General features: G+C 37.6%; 4 protein-coding genes across 6 annotated transcripts in view; 1 reads left to right on the top strand and 3 right to left on the bottom strand.

Moving 5' to 3' along the window:
- Window positions 1-5356, bottom strand: part of LOC104704984 (histone-lysine N-methyltransferase CLF-like) — a 7007-nt gene extending 1651 nt beyond the window's left edge. Inside the window, exons 1-16 of the mRNA XM_019227159.1 lie at window positions 5139-5356; window positions 4706-4798; window positions 4280-4593; window positions 4014-4175; window positions 3820-3904; window positions 3489-3623; window positions 3343-3390; window positions 2357-2428; window positions 2022-2275; window positions 1706-1987; window positions 1473-1623; window positions 1158-1381; window positions 947-1078; window positions 429-519; window positions 257-304; window positions 20-148 (exon numbers count right to left, since the gene is read on the bottom strand). Coding sequence (XP_019082704.1) covers window positions 20-148; window positions 257-304; window positions 429-519; window positions 947-1078; window positions 1158-1381; window positions 1473-1623; window positions 1706-1987; window positions 2022-2275; window positions 2357-2428; window positions 3343-3390; window positions 3489-3623; window positions 3820-3904; window positions 4014-4175; window positions 4280-4593; window positions 4706-4798; window positions 5139-5201 — 2283 coding nt within the window. The 5' untranslated portion in view covers window positions 5202-5356. The remainder of the gene's footprint in view (window positions 1-19; window positions 149-256; window positions 305-428; window positions 520-946; window positions 1079-1157; window positions 1382-1472; window positions 1624-1705; window positions 1988-2021; window positions 2276-2356; window positions 2429-3342; window positions 3391-3488; window positions 3624-3819; window positions 3905-4013; window positions 4176-4279; window positions 4594-4705; window positions 4799-5138) is intronic.
- On the top strand, window positions 5662-7818 carry LOC104702868. The gene is made up of 11 exons (XM_010418787.2): window positions 5662-5819; window positions 5941-6024; window positions 6119-6193; window positions 6287-6329; window positions 6401-6458; window positions 6556-6723; window positions 6794-6856; window positions 6936-7030; window positions 7137-7218; window positions 7300-7410; window positions 7497-7818. The coding sequence occupies exons 1-11, from the start codon at window positions 5717-5719 to the stop codon at window positions 7635-7637; spliced, it is 1023 nt and encodes a 340-aa protein (XP_010417089.1). The 5' UTR covers window positions 5662-5716; the 3' UTR covers window positions 7638-7818.
- Window positions 7835-12966, bottom strand: LOC104702869 (filament-like plant protein 7). 2 transcript variants are annotated; one of them, XM_010418788.2, is made up of 6 exons: window positions 12635-12966; window positions 12059-12177; window positions 11603-11726; window positions 9572-11528; window positions 8552-8600; window positions 7835-8472 (listed from the first exon to the last, which is right to left on the bottom strand). In XM_010418788.2, the coding sequence occupies exons 2-6, from the start codon at window positions 12125-12127 to the stop codon at window positions 7969-7971; spliced, it is 2703 nt and encodes a 900-aa protein (XP_010417090.1). In that variant the 5' UTR covers window positions 12128-12177; window positions 12635-12966; the 3' UTR covers window positions 7835-7968. The 2 variants fall into 2 exon arrangements, with proteins under 2 accessions (XP_010417090.1, XP_010417091.1); XM_010418789.2 differs by having other exon boundaries at window positions 12059-12134.
- The window catches only part of LOC104702867 (polyadenylate-binding protein 4-like), a 5279-nt gene continuing 3086 nt past the window's right edge, over window positions 15913-18105 (bottom strand). Inside the window, exons 4-10 of one of the 2 annotated variants that reach the window (XM_019228173.1) lie at window positions 17620-18057; window positions 17448-17525; window positions 17262-17351; window positions 17041-17175; window positions 16740-16904; window positions 16462-16644; window positions 15913-16362 (exon numbers count right to left, since the gene is read on the bottom strand). In XM_019228173.1, coding sequence (XP_019083718.1) covers window positions 16099-16362; window positions 16462-16644; window positions 16740-16904; window positions 17041-17175; window positions 17262-17351; window positions 17448-17525; window positions 17620-18057 — 1353 coding nt within the window. In that variant the 3' untranslated portion in view covers window positions 15913-16098. The remainder of the gene's footprint in view (window positions 16363-16461; window positions 16645-16739; window positions 16905-17040; window positions 17176-17261; window positions 17352-17447; window positions 17526-17619; window positions 18058-18105) is intronic. The other variant, XM_010418786.2, reaches the window with a different exon arrangement.

Raw genomic sequence — 18105 nt, 5'->3', positions numbered from 1 at the left:
TTTTTGAGACAAGACGTGCCTGATCGTTTAGATTGAAGAGAAAAGAGGAGTTCTCGCGATCATATATCTTCCCCCGTTTATCTGCTTCTTTATGTGAGATCAACTCTCCTGTGTATTCCCCAAGGTATTCATGTTTACTTACACTGTTCTGTAAGAAGGAACAAGATTTGTTATTTAAGGCAAATCAAGACTCCAAATATAATTTCATCATTTAAGGACTTCCATTCTATTTGACAAATCTTGCATTCTTCTTTACCTTTAAGAAAGCTCCCCAACCAGAAACATCAGATCTTCCAAGCAAAACCTGAAATTGACAAAAAAAGAGAGCTAACTTCACAAATTCATCTTTAATCATTTGAAGTTCCTCCTAGTCATTTGATTGCAGGAGCAAATTCATATTGGCATAGTTAAGAAAGCTAAGTATGTACCCTTTGCTGTTGTTTCAGGAGCAACTTCATATTCCTGCACTCATAATTATCGCCTCTTTGACTTGGCACCCCGAGCGTACCATCCCCGCCACTACACATTTAAATTCATTCAGACATAGTATTAGTGTATTTGGTTCCATTTAGTAACGAAAACAAAGTAGCAATGCGTTCTTGATCCTCTACTAAGCGACCAATTAGTAGCACAAAACCGTAGAGTAAACATTTGCATCTCCAATAAGACTTACATGACCCAGCAGTTCCTACAAACATCTGGATCACATTCCCGATCTGCAGCAAAGCATGGACACTGACGGCTTCGACACTGACTTTTTGCACAATGACAACCTCTAAACCTATTCTTGCAGCTCTTTGGGCAACTACACAGAGAATAAAGTTTGTTGGCAATGAGATTCAAAGCTAGAAAATACAGATGTGAATGATCATAGATTACAATNCTAAGCGACCAATTAGTAGAACAAAACCGTAGAGTAAACATTTGCATCTCCAATAAGACTTACATGACCCAGCAGTTCCTACAAACATCTGGATCACATTCCCGATCTGCAGCAAAGCATGGACACTGACGGCTTCGACACTGACTTTTTGCACAATGACAACCTCTAAACCTATTCTTGCAGCTCTTTGGGCAACTACACAGAGAATAAAGTTTGTTGGCAATGAGATTCAAAGCTAGAAAATACAGATGTGAATGATCATAGATTACAATACCCGCAGTACTTCTCGCAGCAAGTCCCGTTTAGTAAACAAGAACATTCCTTCCCACAAGCAGTTTTGCAGTTGCATGGATTAAACTGACGGCATGGCTGGTCTTTCCTCTCAGTAATTCTTTTCCTAATTGAATGATATGCAGCAGATTTCCAAGTATACTTCAAGCGACGCACTTTGCCTCGTCTACGTAGAAATCTTGACCTTCTCCTCACTTGGTTATTAGCCTGGATAGTCCAGTAACTAAAGCATTAGTTCTCTCACAGAAATAAATCTATTATATCAGGAATGTGTATACAAAAAGAATAAGTATTAAACCATATTTCCATTGATGTCAAACTTGGAAGAGCCATCGGGATTTAATGCATCCTCTCCAAAGAAGGAAGCTTTATTTTCCGAGCAAGTCATGTATTGGAAGACCTCCCAACATGACTTGAAACCACTCAAAAGGTTTCTAGCAATTAAGCAGCTGCAAAGAAACAAAGAAAGATGACAATCTTCCACAGATTGACAAAACCTGAAGCTGAATGATAATTTAGCAGTTTACTCACCTATTCATTCCAAAAATCTCAACACCTTTTTCAAAAAGGCTTTTCTCAAGTGGTCTCCACAATTTGTTTGTAGCCAATCCTCTTCGACATGCATTCTCACCAACAAACTCTTCTTTCCGTATACTTTCATCGCTACATGGTGCATCAAGCTCAGAAGCAACCTCATTTAGCTGACAAACAGGATCGTCATCCTTGACAGAATTCTTAGATTCTTCTGCAGGGGTGCCATTCTTCTTTGACTTCCCGGAGTTCCCAGATTTTACATGTNGGGCTGGAACAATACTAATTGGATATCCTTAAACGATGCATCACTCACTGTGTTTTTNCTTTTGGTGATGATGAAACTTTATCGGAATTGGTATCCTGCTGAAGTCCGTTCTCTGAGTCACTTGTCTCTGGTGTGCACTTTTCATTAGACGATGCACTTTCACTTGGGAAGGTCTTTGGTTTTCTCCTACTAAGTTTGCTTGATAACTTCGTGGATGTGGTCTTAGTGACCGCACAATCTGATGAAGTGCCAGTTTTATATTCGGTGGTGCCATATCCCGGAATTCTTTCAGACTTGAGAAGCTGATAGAATGAAAACAATTCTTTTTGTCAAATCAGTCTTTCTAGGAGATAAGCTTAGCTGCGTGAATAAACAAATTTTACCGTTTTATAGCAGTTTGCACCACAGGTTAGATTTTCATCTACCGGAGGACACCACGGAGCTGGTTTCTCAGCCTAAAAAACCATAAAATTAAAATAAGTAACTATAAAGATATAATATGAATTTTCAGTGGGCACTAACTCACAGGAAAAATAAGATCTTGTGAACACCCATGGAGCCGGCAATCAAATACCTGCATAGGCGCATAACAGGTTAAAAAGAGAATTACTTTGCTAGAACATCAAGTATTAACCCTTGAAAAATTTAGCCTGAGAAATCAAATGGACTAACAAGGCATCTACGGCAGAACAGGTTATCGAAAGAATCTAATGCTCCTTCCATATCTTTGTTGAGAAGGGAGCTCTCTGCTTGATTATCGCCACTCTCGGATATTTCTTTTTCCTTCATAAGCACTCCATGTCTTGCCTGTATAAGATGGTCGGTGTTCATATCTCTGCAAAAAGCCAATTGGGAAAGGGCTGGAACAATACTAATTGGATATCCTTAAACGATGCATCACTCACTGTGTTTTTAAATCCTACAATTAAAGTTCTGGATTCTAATGGAAAATAGGAACATCATAGTTCATACTGGCCACAGACAGAGAAAAAGTGGCTGATACCTTGATTTCACTCGCACGTCTGGACAATAAATTTGCTAGTTCCTCCAAGACAGAGTCTGAAAGACCTAGTTGCTCAAGGGTCATGCTGGATAAATGAAGGGAAATGAAGGGTGAGAATGAAAAAANCTTTCAGACTTGAGAAGCTGATAGAATGAAAACAATTCTTTTTGTCAAATCAGTCTTTCTAGGAGATAAGCTTAGCTGCGTGAATAAACAAATTTTACCGTTATATAGCAGTTTGCACCACAGGTTAGATTTTCATCTACCGGAGGACACCACGGAGCTGGTTTCTCAGCCTAAAAACCATAAAATTAAAATAAGTAACTATAAAGATATAATATGAATTTTCAGTGGGCACTAACTCACAGGAAAAATAAGATCTTGTGAACACCCATGGAGCCGGCAATCAAATACCTGCATAGGCGCATAACAGGTTAAAAAGAGAATTACTTTGCTAGAACATCAAGTATTAACCCTTGAAAAATTTAGCCTGAGAAATCAAATGGACTAACAAGGCATCTACGGCAGAACAGGTTATCGAAAGAATCTAATGCTCCTTCCATATCTTTGTTGAGAAGGGAGCTCTCTGCTTGATTATCGCCACTCTCGGATATTTCTTTTTCCTTCATAAGCACTCCATGTCTTGCCTGTATAAGATGGTCGGTGTTCATATCTCTGCAAAAAGCCAATTGGGAAAGGGCTGGAACAATACTAATTGGATATCCTTAAACGATGCATCACTCACTGTGTTTTTAAATCCTACAATTAAAGTTCTGGATTCTAATGGAAAATAGGAACATCATAGTTCATACTGGCCACAGACAGAGAAAAAGTGGCTGATACCTTGATTTCACTCGCACGTCTGGACAATAAATTTGCTAGTTCCTCCAAGACAGAGTCTGAAAGACCTAGTTGCTCAAGGGTCATGCTGGATAAATGAAGGGAAATGAAGGGTGAGAATGAAAAAACATATCAATGAAAGTAGCAGACAAGAGATTCACAATAAGAGACCAGCAATGAGAAAGGATTAGACTAACCGAATAATAAGATCTTCAGGCTCCAAAAATTCTCTTTTTTCTTCTTCGTCATCAATCACCTCCTCTTCACTATCACTGCAAATGAGCGCTTCCCCGCCAGTTTGATCATAATAAATTCTCCTTCGACCCACTACAGACTGGTCTTCAGTCATTCTTTGATTCCTGAATCATTTTAAGAGTGATTACAATGGTAAGATACTCCGCAACGGCATACATTTCAACTTGAATACTTCCAAGTACTTTTTGCGACGTTAATGTCAAAGTACCTGTCCAGAAAAACCCATGTGGTATAAGGTGACAAACGTTTGATATCAGGTAGTTTGATTGGCCGTAAGGAAATTTTAACAGGGACACTAGATCCTTGAACCACCGCTGAATTGGCATGTCCATCCTCTACGAATCTGTGGTTATTCCTATCACCATCACTAGCATCGATTCCGCTTTTCATACCAGGCGAATCTCTTTGCCTCTTAACTAAAAGATCATTACCATCTTTACAGCTACCTCCTCTCTCCATAGACGACCTCATAAAGCTTTGAGTAATGTCACACAAATTCTTCTTGTTTTCATCAAACCTTTTCTAAACAAAAACGAATCCTCGATTTCTAGCAAATCAGTTGCAGAANAAAAAAAAAAAAAAAAAAAAAAAAAAAACAAGATTTATGAATTAAACAAGAAGAACCAATACAAACCTTAACTGATATACACCGATCAGCAGCAAGTTTCTTCTTTAGCGATTCTATTACTGCTGACACTTCCTTAGAAGCTGGACTTGTCTCTTCCGGCTGAAATTTCAAAGAAATCAAACGCATTTCAACAGCAAACATGAAAATGAGGTTCCTTTACACAGACCATATTCATTTCCAAAGTGCTCAATGAGAAAAAAAGAAAACTACCAATTGCAGCACAATGGCTTCTCTCAAACCCTAAAACAACTATTGTAGCTCACAATGCAGCAATCTCTAGATCCAAAAACAACACCAAATCGAAGCTAAAACTTAATAGCAAATCATAGTCTCAATGCCTCAAAAGTTACGACTTTTAGAAACCCAGAAATAAAAATAGAAACTTTTCAAAGGATCCGATTTTGTTGAGGAAGAGATTTCGAGTGAGATTAAAACGCACCGTAGACTCCTTAGGTGGCTCCGATCTGGTCGCCGAAGAAGAAGGCGAAGCTCCCGACGCCATTGTCAAGTTACCAGATCGGAACCGAATAAAATGCGGGCCCGGGTCAAGATCCGGGTCAAGAAAATCTGAAAATGTCGGAGGAGACAAGCGAATTTGGCGGGTCGTTATAAACCCTAAAAGTTATCTTCAATTTTATTTTTATATATTTTTTTTTTTTGGCCTTTTTAATCTTCAAATCCAATTAAAAAATTCTCAATTACATTAAAGAGTTTGGGTATTCGTGAAAAAATCACAAATATTTTCTGAATTAAAAAAAAAAAAAAAAAAAAAGTTGGTGGGAAAATAGCGACGTGGCAGCTCGATTTGAATTATCTACTGTACATAAGTACTTCCCCGGCGAACTTAACCCGGCGACGATACTGAATGTTACTGGGCCTAATGGGCTTTTTAAACAAAATTTGGGCTTTAGTTTGGGTTTTTTTTTTTTCCCTCAATCAGCCAGCCTTCTCTCTTCCTAAATTAGCTTCTCGAAGGTTTCTCATCGGAAGAGAAAAAAGTACGGCGATCGGGAAAAAATGCATTACGGCGCGGCGGTGAACGGACGTAAACGTGGACTGATACTTCTAGGCAGCAGAAACTTCTCCAGATCGTTTTTATTTTCTACTTCTCCATTATCTGGTTAGTATTTTCAGTATTCACACTTCTGGAAATGTTCTCGAGATCGGGTTTTTGGATTCTTACGGAGTTGAAGAATTGAACTGAAACACCAAATGAATTGATTCTGGTTTTTTTTTGTTAGAACATGAATGTTTCATCAAGGACGTAGCAAAAGCTCAGCCTCCTATGCATCTAACTCAGTTGCTCAACATATTCACAGCTAGAGGTAGATTCAAATCTTGCACTGACTTGACTTGTGATCATATCTTCGAAGTAATTGTGTGTAATTTTCGGAATTGGTGATATGACATTTGTATAAGGTAAATCCATAGTTTCTCCTGGTGCCAAGCAAGGCTTGTTGCCACTTACTATACCATTGGTGAGAATGAGCCCAGGTATGTATGATCGTGGACATTGTACCATAAGTTTTTATGTTTGAGTTTGAAAACACTTTCATATTGAGTTTGTGTTGACTTTTCAATTTTCAGGTTCTTCAATTGCTTTATTACGGTGGCCAACAGCTCCTTCTAGGTTAGGAGGCTTCTTTTATCTGGTTATATCTTCATATTTTGTTATCTTATCGTTGTATCTGGTGTTTTCAGTATGGAGATGCAAGTGGTAGAAGTTCAGAAACATGGGGTTTGGTTTTTAGCCAATAATGTAATGGGTCTTTTATATCATTACTGGTGCGTTGATGTCGGTTCATTTCTTTCTGGCTGTTTATTCTCATATCTGATTTTCATTGGCCATCATTCAGGTTGATCAGTTCATTCACAGAATATTGGTGGAAGAAGATGTTTCTAAACCCGAAGAATCAAGTCAAGAAATCTTCAATGCTGCAGGGGAAGCTGGAAAGAAACTTTACAGTAAGGGTGACTTTGCCAAGTCAAGACTGTTAGATTTGGATGCCTATCTATTAAGAAAGGTACATATAGTGAACCTGTTATTGTCAGACGCTTTTCGGCATGTGGGTGATTGTGAGCTTTGTTATTTAGGTTGGACTGTTTCCGGATTCTCTAGAACGTAAGGTTATTCGACATATCGAGAATGGAGACCATGTAAGGCTAGTAATAACATCTATCCTGTTGAAGTTGACTTGTTTTCTCTTTTTAAACTATCTTCACGTGCTAATACAAGGTTTCAGCTTTGGTGGCTGCCGAGTTTTATACAAAGAGAGGGAACTTCCCCGGATTTGCCCGGCCTTTTGCTTTCAACGCAAAGGTTTTACTGAAGTTCGTATGATCCTCTCTTATCAGCCTTCTATCTCCTTGTTAATATATCCATGAGTTGATGCGTGTGCCCTTTCTAGAAAAATCTAAGACCTCTATGGTTTTGTAGACTTGGCCGTAGCTTAGAAGCGAAAGACGCGGCTCGGGGTGCTCTGACATCTTCATGGTGGACCTTAGGATGCAGATACGAGGTACAATTCCTTGAATACCATTTTGATAATTGAAAAAAGAATGGGGAAAGGTGTTGGTTGAACATATGAAATGGTGCCCAGGAAATTGCTCGAATAGCAGAGTGGGGAGAGGAGCAAATTGTGAAGTACAAGGAGAGAATTACAGGAGAAGGAAGACAACGAGATATAGAAAGGGGAAAGCCGATGTCTCAGGTTCGTTTTTTGCCTCTATTCATATTTAGATTCTCATATCATGGTTTCTGGATTCAAGGACTTGAAACAAAACTTTAAACTGTCAGGCTTTCTTGGACGAGGCTTCGTTCTTACTGAATCTAGCGTCACTCGAAGGGACATGGGACGAATCACTGGATCGGGTTGCTCAATGTTACAAGGAAGCTGGACTTAACGACATCGCCAAGTTTGTTCTGTACAGAGATTGAGTAGTCTCTTTTAAAGTCCACAATTTGTTTTTCGAGACCTGACATTACATTATATCAAATGATCTTTGCATTTGGTGTCCTACGTGGGAGATTTACATTAACCCTGCTAAAGATTCATTGGGTCAAGATAACTGATTGTATCTTTTCTGAAACTAAAAAGTGAAATAAGATAGCATGATCATCTTATTGGGTAACAATAATCTAAGTGGAATTTTATATATACTGCCAAAAAAATCTACGAAAATGACAGTTTAGTAGCTTGCATAGTTTGGGACCATATTAAGAAACAGGATTAAAGGTATTTGATTATAGTCTAAATGACACCATCTTCTTAAGTAGGAAATGGAATAGAGAGCTTGTTGCTCTGACCTTTCTTTTTTCTTCCCAACAGCTTTCTCCAGAGGCTCTTAACTCCAACGCTCTTCTTCTGAGGAACAATGGCGAAACAGTTTGTGTCAGTGCCTTTGCTTTTGTCTGAGAGAAGAATATGTTCCAATGCCTCAATGGTTTCATTGTAAACAGAACTGCCTCCCTTTCCATTTTTCTCTGCTGCTTGTGGTTTTTGAGCCTTGGAATCCCCGGTGTCGTGATCTTCTGCCTTCATCTGATCTAAAAGAGATGATCTCTGGCTGGTCAGTCTCTTCTCTGGTTTTGTTTCTTGAGAAGGTTGTACACCAGCTAGATTGTCCGATTTTTCAGTCAGGTCAGACATGAGTTTGTCAGAAAGTAAAGCTGTTTCTTTTGAGTTAGTCAATGCCTTAAGCTGCTTTCCAAGGTTTAGAATCGTCTCTTGACACTCGGCCAATTTTTCTGAAGCAGCTGTGATTTCCAATTCCTGAATTCATTAAACACATAAAACAGATTGGTTTTGGGACAAAAGCAATTCTCAATGTTTTATTCTGCTTTAAACTTACGGTTCGCATGTTTTGTTTTTCTTCCAGCTTGAGCTCGTTTTCTGAGGCACTGCAACAAGAAACCATTGGATGCATCAAAGATAAATGTATGGATTTTCTGATATGAAGTCTTTAAGCATTCACATTTACCTTACTGTCTTCTCCTTTGCCTCTTCTTCAGCCATATTGTTTGACAATTTTTGATTTCCAGGTTTGTCTTCAATTGACTGATCCTTGCAAGCCAAAAAGGAAACATCTATTGTCTTAAGCTTATCTGCTTCTGAAGAAACCTGACGACATATTCCAATATCAACTTCACTTCCACTCCGGGATTCATCCCACTCGAACTGCGTCTTAATCTCATTTCTCATGGTGGAAACATCTTGAAGAGAAAAACAGTGGTTCACCATCCATTCCAACACAGAGCTTAGCTCTTCTACAAACTTCCTTATGTCTGATTTTCTGTCTAATAGATCGTAACAAGTATGAAGAAATCGCTGCAATACACTACTCAGCTCTGTAGTTTTCCATTGCAAGACACGAGCAGTGTATCCTGAAAGCCTTTCTGATTCTCCGTTGGACACATGACTTTCATCTTTTAAGCTGACTCCTTCGATAATTTCAATGATACTATGAATCGATTTGCTGATATCACACTCCATATCTGGTCTATCATCCACAGTGAGATTTTTAGTCTCCTGATGGTTTATCACAGAAGAGCTTAAATGGTTTACACTTGACAAAGCTTTTCTGATATCTTCAAGTGCTTCATCAGTGTTTCTCTGCGCAAGACGCTTGTACTCCATTATCGCTTTCACCACGATATGAAGAGACTGAGGTAATTTTCTCATTAAATCATCTTGGGGAGATGCAACAGGATTTAATGAATAATCTGTTCCAGGAGTTTTTGTTGGCTCTGATGAAGTTTCATTTGATTCGTTTTCTACTNTTTTCTGAGGCACTGCAACAAGAAACCATTGGATGCATCAAAGATAAATGTATGGATTTTCTGATATGAAGTCTTTAAGCATTCACATTTACCTTACTGTCTTCTCCTTTGCCTCTTCTTCAGCCATATTGTTTGACAATTTTTGATTTCCAGGTTTGTCTTCAATTGACTGATCCTTGCAAGCCAAAAAGGAAACATCTATTGTCTTAAGCTTATCTGCTTCTGAAGAAACCTGACGACATATTCCAATATCAACTTCACTTCCACTCCGGGATTCATCCCACTCGAACTGCGTCTTAATCTCATTTCTCATGGTGGAAACATCTTGAAGAGAAAAACAGTGGTTCACCATCCATTCCAACACAGAGCTTAGCTCTTCTACAAACTTCCTTATGTCTGATTTTCTGTCTAATAGATCGTAACAAGTATGAAGAAATCGCTGCAATACACTACTCAGCTCTCTAGTTTTCCATTGCAAGACACGAGCAGTGTATCCTGAAAGCCTTTCTGATTCTCCGTTGGACACATGACTTTCATCTTTTAAGCTGACTCCTTCGATAATTTCAATGATACTATGAATCGATTTGCTGATATCACACTCCATATCTGGTCTATCATCCACAGTGAGATTTTTAGTCTCCTGATGGTTTATCACAGAAGAGCTTAAATGGTTTACACTTGACAAAGCTTTTCTGATATCTTCAAGTGCTTCATCAGTGTTTCTCTGCGCAAGACGCTTGTACTCCATTATCGCTTTCACCACGATATGAAGAGACTGAGGTAATTTTCTCATTAAATCATCTTGGGGAGATGCAACAGGATTTAATGAATAATCTGTTCCAGGAGTTTTTGTTGGCTCTGATGAAGTTTCATTTGATTCGTTTTCTACTGGACCAGTAGCTGAAACGGAATCAGAAGAACAAATATGAGAACTTCCAGGTCGGTTGTCGATTGTGCTTGCAACCATAGCAAGCTTTTCCATTTCAGCAAAATCATCCATTAGTTTCATCTCTGAAGCTTTAGGGGTTCCAACCAAACTCGAGCCCATTTGCTTCTTGTTCTTGAAATTGTCTAGCTCTGAAAGTAAAGCAGAAGCCCAAGAATCAGCACAGCTAACTTTATCATCATTGTCAAACTCTGATAGTGATGCAATAGAGACTTCACACGACACATTGCTTCTCCGTGTAGGCTCAATGTTTGTGCCTTTAGAAGATTCTTCAACATGAGACTCGAATTCTAGTAGTCTAGACGCTGTTCGAGAATACATATTTCTTGAGAACTGAAGCTCACTGACTTTCTTGTTTAAGGCTTCCCTCAGAGTCTTGTTCTCTTCTTCCAGTAAGCATACTTGCTCAGAGAGGTTATTGATCTTTTCGGAATCAATCAGCGGACTGTTAGGGCTTCCATTGACTCTTCTCCTTCCCAGCATTTCTACTTCATTCCTCATTTTTGACAGAGCAGCTGGTCCTGGTAACCGTTTTCTGACAAGTATCCGTAACCTTTGACACTCTGATTCTAACTTTGCAACTTTCTTCACATTCTCTAAGTGCAGTTTATGCGATGCTTCAGCGGTTCGACGACTAAACTCTCTCTCTTCATTCCGAAGCTCGAGCTCTTTCTCCAGCACTCGGACTTCATATCTCAGTGAAACGTTTTCTTTCTCCTTCGACTCTAAACTACTCACCAAAGCATTGAAATCAACTTCGATTCGATCCCTCTCTCTGTTTAAATCTTCAACAGTTTTGTTCTTTGCTAACAAAGCCTTTGAGAGTTGAGTGTTCTCGCCTTCTGCTTCTGCAAGCTTCTTACCAGTACCTGCCAGTTCCGCCTTTATAACAGTCAATCGCCGTTCGTACTCATGCGATGCTTTTGTCAACGCATCATGCATCCTTCTCTCCTGCTCCTCGCGAACAAAACGAAGTTGCTGCATACATTCTTTTAGACCAGCATCTGTTTGACTCGACCTTTCCTCACTTCTGTGTTTTTCATTTACAGCTTCTTCGAGTTTCTTCTTGAGAGATGCAACTTCAGCTTTTGTCTTCTCCCAGCCTGTTAGCACAAAATGCAATTGGAACAGGAAGCTATATGAGAGTGTAAAGAGCACAAAAGTCGAGGAAATTTACCAACAATTGCTTCTCGCGCCGCAGTCTCATGCTTATTGCTGTCAGCCTCGACAGAGGTAAGCTTATCATTCAGACTTTTAAGGCGATTTTCTAGCTCTATCTTCTCAGCCACAACCTTCTCAGTCTAATAATAAGAACAATCAAGCTCATGAGGCGATACAAAACCAAACTCATCAGGAGAACTTTTAGCAAATTACACAAGATTCACAATCATTGGTATTTCAGTTTTCAATACTTGAGGGTTTTTACTTTTGGTCAAAAAGAGCATCAAAAAGGAGAAACTTGACCTCAAACATAATAAGCTAAAACAACACTTGATTCTCAAACAGATCAACACTTGATACTAACTACCAACCATAAAAAAACACATCTCTAGAAGATACATAAAGAAGATCCATCTTCCAACCTAACATCAAACATCAATGCAAGCATCATCATATCCACCTACGGACTTACCTCTCCAATGCTTTCCACAACCGTTTTCTCCATTGATTTCTTCTTCCAAGGCCATGCTTTATGCTCCATTTATCACCTCCACAAACAACACACAACTACTCTTACTCAACAATAATATCCTATAACACAGAAACCAAAAACAGAAAGACTTTGGATAAGCTTTATAACTCACATTGACATAAACAAACCCAAAAACAAAAACAAAAAAAAAGGAACATATATTTTTTCTAGTTCTGTTTGGTTTCTCTGATCCCACATTCCTCAGAATGGACCACCACATTTACAAAAGTGAATGCGACTCAAATCCAGATTAAGACCAAAGAACAAAACAAAACCATCTCACTGTACTTATAAAAAAATCCCAAATCAGAAATCAACGAGCTAGCTTCCATCAATGGCTTATACATGCACGACACACTAAAAAGAAGAAAAATCCAATTTCATAAAGTTAAAAACTTTAGAAGAAACCCCATGACGAATCACACAAAAAAAAAAGTCATCTTTTTGATTATCCACATTTAGAAGATTTGGTAATTAAAAAAAAACCCCATGAATAAAGATCAAAACTTTCCTCACCTTCTTAACCAAAACTTAAAACACAGATCGTCTCTCAAGGAACACAACAATGGAAGAGATTAAAAACAGAGAAAGAGTGAAGAGGACAAATGAAAAAAAAGGGATTGTTTGGCAAAGTTAAGATTACTTGAAAACAACTGTAGAGAGAGAGAGAGAGAGAGTGAGACTGTGTGAGAGAGAGGATGTGTCGGGTAGGATCTGATCGAAATGGGCCATGTACGCTTAATGAACGTTGGATCGTACGAGATTTATAATATCGCTAGAAGAGTTAATTTGTATTTTAAGGGGAGACATGTTTATGACTTTGATGGACCTCGGAAGTCTAATAAATTAGTAGGGAGTGAAGAGGACAAATGAAAAAGAGTGATTAGGGAGAGTAATTAGTATGAATGCTTTATTATGCTTAATGAATAATTAATTGAGTTAAGTGTGCAATCTAATCAAACTTTAAGAAACTGATTTTTTTATTTGTAGTTTACTTTACTATCTCTATCTTAAAAGAGATAAGAGGTTGGTTTCTATTTTCTAATAAATAATTAGATTGTCCAATAAAATCAGTATTTTTAATCCAACAACAAAATAGTAGTTGTCACTTGTCTAAACTACTCTAACTTCTAAAGATGAATTGATTACTATTTTGGTGGATCATAAAAGCTAATTCCGTAAATAATAAATTGTTTGGAGTTTATTGAGCTATAAAAATTGCTTTGCCCGATGGGTTTGGTTGGACATGTTTGGATCATACGACTCTATTGTAGTAGATTCTTCGTTCTTGTTAATTATAGGAGCTAGGAGGCTTAACTACCATTCACTTAATTAGCTTTCTAAACATATTATTTGCTAATTACTTCATCAACAAGCTTATGCCTTCTTTGTTTAGAAAGGACTTCAAATTATGGGCCCAAGTAAAGATGTAATTAGGCAACTAAGGTTTAGGTGAACGATCATTGTATATGAATAAACACTACTCCATTACTTGGTTTTGATCTCTATACTCCTACACAGACCCATATGAAGGGTCCCTCTCAGGTACCTTAGAGCATTTCCAATAGTCTTTTATTTTGCTTCTAAACTCTATTATAGAGTAATTTTTGCTCCAGTCCATCTCTACTTTCACCTCTATAACAGAGATTGCTATTTTTTTCTCTATTTATAGAAAAACTCTATTTTTTCCTCTATAAATAGAGTTGAACTATTTTATTTGTAAAGTAGTCCTCTTAATCTTTAACTTCTTTTATTGATGACCAAAATAAATAAAATAAGTATTTTTAAGAACCAATAATATAAATTGAAGTATAAATATTTATTCTAAAATATTGAGATTACCAGTTGCAAAAAGATAATTTTATGAAAGTGTTACAAAATTTAAAGTAAAATGGATTAGTTTGTAATTTTTATAAATAAAAGGTGTTAAGTGTAAAATAAAATAGAATCTATTTGGAATATTCTTTTATAGAGGAAGAAATAGGAAAAACCATTGGAGCAAAACTCATCTCTATTATAGAGGAAAAAATAGAGAAAACCATTGGAAATAGTCTTAGGATCCGCTTGAGGAGACCAAAGTCAGAGACTGTTTTTCACAACCGCTCAAAAAGCTTTGACATCGACTATCACTATATAAGAGAACAAGTCACTCTTGGTCTACTTGAAACAAGACACATTCCAGCGGCTATTCAGCTAGCAAATATCTTCAGTAATTCACTGCTACATAGAGAATTCGAAGAACTCCAACACAAATTTGGAGTCGGTAAGTCAACCACCTTACAATTAAGGGGGAATATAAGTGAAGAGCCAAAGATGGACCGAACATCAATGCAAGAAAAGGCCCAACACATAGAAAATCCATCTTTCCAAAACCCCCATCCCCTCCCCCGAGATCGATTTCTTCAAGGTTAATATGGATCCTTCTGTTATGTGACGGATTACCGGGATTCCTTAGAGAGGGATTACGGCGTGAAGATGTTTTGGGAAATTGATACCACACCTTTAGAGAGTATAGATCAGGTGTCGACTATATTTGATAATATCACTTACAATTTAAATCTTAAATTCAAATTTCTTTCAGATCACTTTTCTTTTAGAGGTTTATTATTTATATGGCGTTTCCTAAAATTGATTAAAAACTAGGTAATAAATTTAGAAACACATGATATAAATATGATCATATAAGTAGAAAGTTTATCATATCTTCAAGGTTGAAGAAATCCCCCAAGATCGATTTCTTCAAGGTTGATATGGATCCCTCCAATGCCCTTTATGTGACGGATTACCGGGGTTCCTTTGACAAGGATTACGGCGTGAGAATGTTTTGGGAAATTGATACCACACCTTTAGAGAGTATAGATCAGGCGTCGACTATATTTAATAATATCACTTATAATTTTAATGTACTTTAAATCTTAAATTCAAATTTCTTATCAAATCACCTTTTTTAGAGGTTTATTATTTATATGGCGCTTCCTAAAATTGATTAAAAACTAGGTAATAAATTTAGAACCATATGGTATAAGAAGTAGAAAGTTTATCAAAACAATCAAAATTTGATATTTTATACTATTTGTGTATAAAAGCAAAAAAAAATCACGAGATATTGTGGATGTTTAAAACTTTAGTTTAATAATTCAGGTTCCAAATTCCTTTCATTATCAATTTAAGTTCTCATCTCATAAACTTAAAGTATCCACAATGGAAATAAAATTGAATATAAGATATATTATTTGCACTAATATAATTTGAGTTATGTATATAACTAGAATGCATCCACTAATATTGGGATCCTATCCAAATATTAAAAAGTTAGGATTGACTGAATCATCTTACAATAGTTATTATGGTTGTATTCTGTTTTAGTTTTGGAAAACTCTAGAAGAAAATATGCATATTATATATCAAATATAAGTATTATATTCTAATTATTCTAAATATGATAATAAGTTATTTAGGAGAACTTAGACAATTGTGTAGTATTGAATGTGTGGTGTTGTTCCAAATTTTGTACAAAAACGTTGAAAAATGTGAGGGCATTATCCTAATCATGTTATGTTTTCCATTTGAATTAATCTCATTTGTTGTTAATAGACTTTTTGATTTGTACTTGCAAAAACTTGATTACTATTTTGAAATCTTGATCGTCATCGAATGAAAATTATGCTTTGGAAAGAAAAAAGATATATCCTAAAAATTTTGAATTAACTTGACACGAGACACATGACTTTGGGATACTATAATTGCACTCTACAGTTATTTAAAGCATCTTCGCAATTTGCAATAGTAAAATATAATCCAACAAAATAGAAAACCATTCTTTTTAAGTCAACCCAAAAAAGTAACAAGTCAAAACAAAAGCAAATCATATCGAAGCAAAAAGTCTAAAACAGCAAATAGATTCCCGCAAAAATTTGTCAATCAGAGAAAGAGTGAGAGAGAGGAGAGAGTCCAAAGCAGAAACTCAGAACAAAAGCTGCTCATAAGTGATCATTAATGGAAAGTGAAGCCAAGAGATCACTTGGGCTTCCACTTTTGTTGCCATCACTCCCCTGTGTTGATGGTGGCTGATTCACGTTTCTCAACACATCTAACGCCTCCGAAACCTTAGCATTTAAAGCCTCCGGTGACTCGAGTAGATGCAAAACTTCAGTCTGATCCATTTCCAGAAGCATACCGGTCACTTTTGCAGCGTTCTCGTGCTCTATCTGGTCCACTAATGGGTATAGACTCTCACCCAAAAGCTACACAAACCCAAATCATACACAGATAATGTAAGTGAACTTCTTCTTCTTGTACACTATGTGGCAACTAGATAGGTATATATTGATAGAGAAACTTACTGTTCTCTGCTGAGCAGGTGTAGCGTTAGCAAGGGAAGTAGCCAATTGACCAGCGGACATAGGTTGAGCAAAAGGCATTCCATTCATGTCATAAGCAACTGGAACCATTCCTCCTTGCATTGGACCATCGGGCATGTTTCTACCACCAGGAGGGTGACGGTACCCACGTCCTCTTGGCATCATCTATATAGAAGGGAAGAACGCAAAGGATTAAAGATTCATCTTGATCTAGGATTTACGACATTCTTAAATGCTCTTCTTCTTTTTTTTTTAATTACCTGTGGCTGCATATAAGGCATTGGCTGCTGATGCTGATGGCGCATGGGTCCATCTCCTGACCGTCTGCCGCCTGGTCGTGGACCTTGCTGCCCTGGCTGCATCATCGGGCCGAAAAAGCTTGGCCTCATTCCTGGAACCATCTGAGGCTGATATCCAAATCCAGGCTGTCACAGGTTTAAGGAAATTAAATGAGTGGTTACTGATTTGTAATAAAGAAACACAATAATCTATCTATGAAGAAATCGAGTTACTAAGGACTTCCTATGAAACAAACGTCAGTTTGGAAAAGGGTGATGGTACCTGGTGAGGGATGATTGGTGGAGGTCCTTGACCATAAAAAATCTGTTGTCCAAGACCTGGTGCACCACCCGGAAATATTGGCATCCGAGGACCCACACCGGGAATAAAAGCAGGTCGCATTTGAGAAAACTGTGCCTGAAAAAGAATACATATAAAGATTTGAGATAAAGCAAACATAACCGCACGTAGCAGTTGTTATCTATGGGTGTGGGAAGTGTTACCTGCAGCTTAGCCCTTCTTTCTTCTTTCCTCTGTGCAAGAGCCACATACAACGGTTTGCCACCAACCATTTTACCATTCATTTCATTCAGCTGCAGAAAACCCCCAAAAGAAAATGAATCTAGAAAGAAAATAGAGGCTCAAAACAAATTATCAATATTGTTATGACACAAGATTATTTAAATTACCACTCTAGAAGCTTCACTAGCAGCTGAGAAGGCAACAAAGCCTGATCCTTTGCTAGTACCACTAGGGTCCCTCATAACCTATTTGACAAAAAGCAAGATATTCCAATCAATAAGGGACAAAAATTAGCATTTCTTCATGGCTATTATGTAAGTGAAAGACAACAATACTGACCTTGCAGGAAGTTATTGTACCGAATTCAGCAAACAACTCGCGCAGCTTCTCATCGGTGACAGTATCATCAAGGTTTTTAACATATAAATTAAGCCCATCGAATTTGTTTCCTGAATCCCTTGAGCCTTGTTCATATCTTCGGCTCAACTCAAGTTCCCTCTCAGATTTCTTCTGAGCTTTACCTACATACCACTCCTTGTCATCAAACTTCTTCCCATTGAGAGCTTCAACAGCACGAGCTGCATCTTCAGGATCCTCAAAGTTGACAAATCCAAAACACCTGGACTTCCCATCTCCGTCCCTCATAACCACAGCGCTCGAGATACTACCATACTGACCAAAAGTAGTCTTCAACTCATCATCCGTAGTCGTCTCCGACAGATTCTTCACATAAACATTGGTAAACTTAATCTTATCAGCAGCAGACTCTCTTTCCTCCTTACGAAGGAAAGGTCCAACAAAAATCTGTTTATCATTCAACACTTT

The sequence above is a fragment of the Camelina sativa genome, chromosome 7 (genome assembly GCF_000633955.1).
Source record: "Camelina sativa cultivar DH55 chromosome 7, Cs, whole genome shotgun sequence".
Lineage (NCBI taxonomy): Eukaryota > Viridiplantae > Streptophyta > Magnoliopsida > Brassicales > Brassicaceae > Camelina > Camelina sativa.
The sequence above is the reverse complement of the archived record's forward strand: the minus strand, read 5'-3'. Positions and strand labels throughout refer to the sequence as shown.

Excerpts from the sequence above, each read along its gene's own strand:
- LOC104702868 (XM_010418787.2), top strand. The coding sequence starts at position 5,717 with ATGCATTACGGCGCGGCGGTGAACGGACGTAAACGTGGACTGATACTT. Across the intron at positions 6,459-6,555 it reads TTTGGTTTTTAGCCAATAAT|GTTGATCAGTTCATTCACAG; the intron begins GTAATGGGTCTT and ends GCCATCATTCAG. Across the intron at positions 7,219-7,299 it reads CCTTAGGATGCAGATACGAG|GAAATTGCTCGAATAGCAGA; the intron begins GTACAATTCCTT and ends AATGGTGCCCAG.
- LOC104702869 (XM_010418788.2), bottom strand. The coding sequence starts at position 12,127 with ATGGAGCATAAAGCATGGCCTTGGAAGAAGAAATCAATGGAGAAAACG. Across the intron at positions 11,727-12,058 it reads TTGTGGAAAGCATTGGAGAG|ACTGAGAAGGTTGTGGCTGA; the intron begins GTAAGTCCGTAG and ends TCTTATTATTAG. Across the intron at positions 8,601-9,571 it reads GCAAAGGAGAAGACAGTAAG|TGCCTCAGAAAACGAGCTCA; the intron begins GTAAATGTGAAT and ends TTCTTGTTGCAG.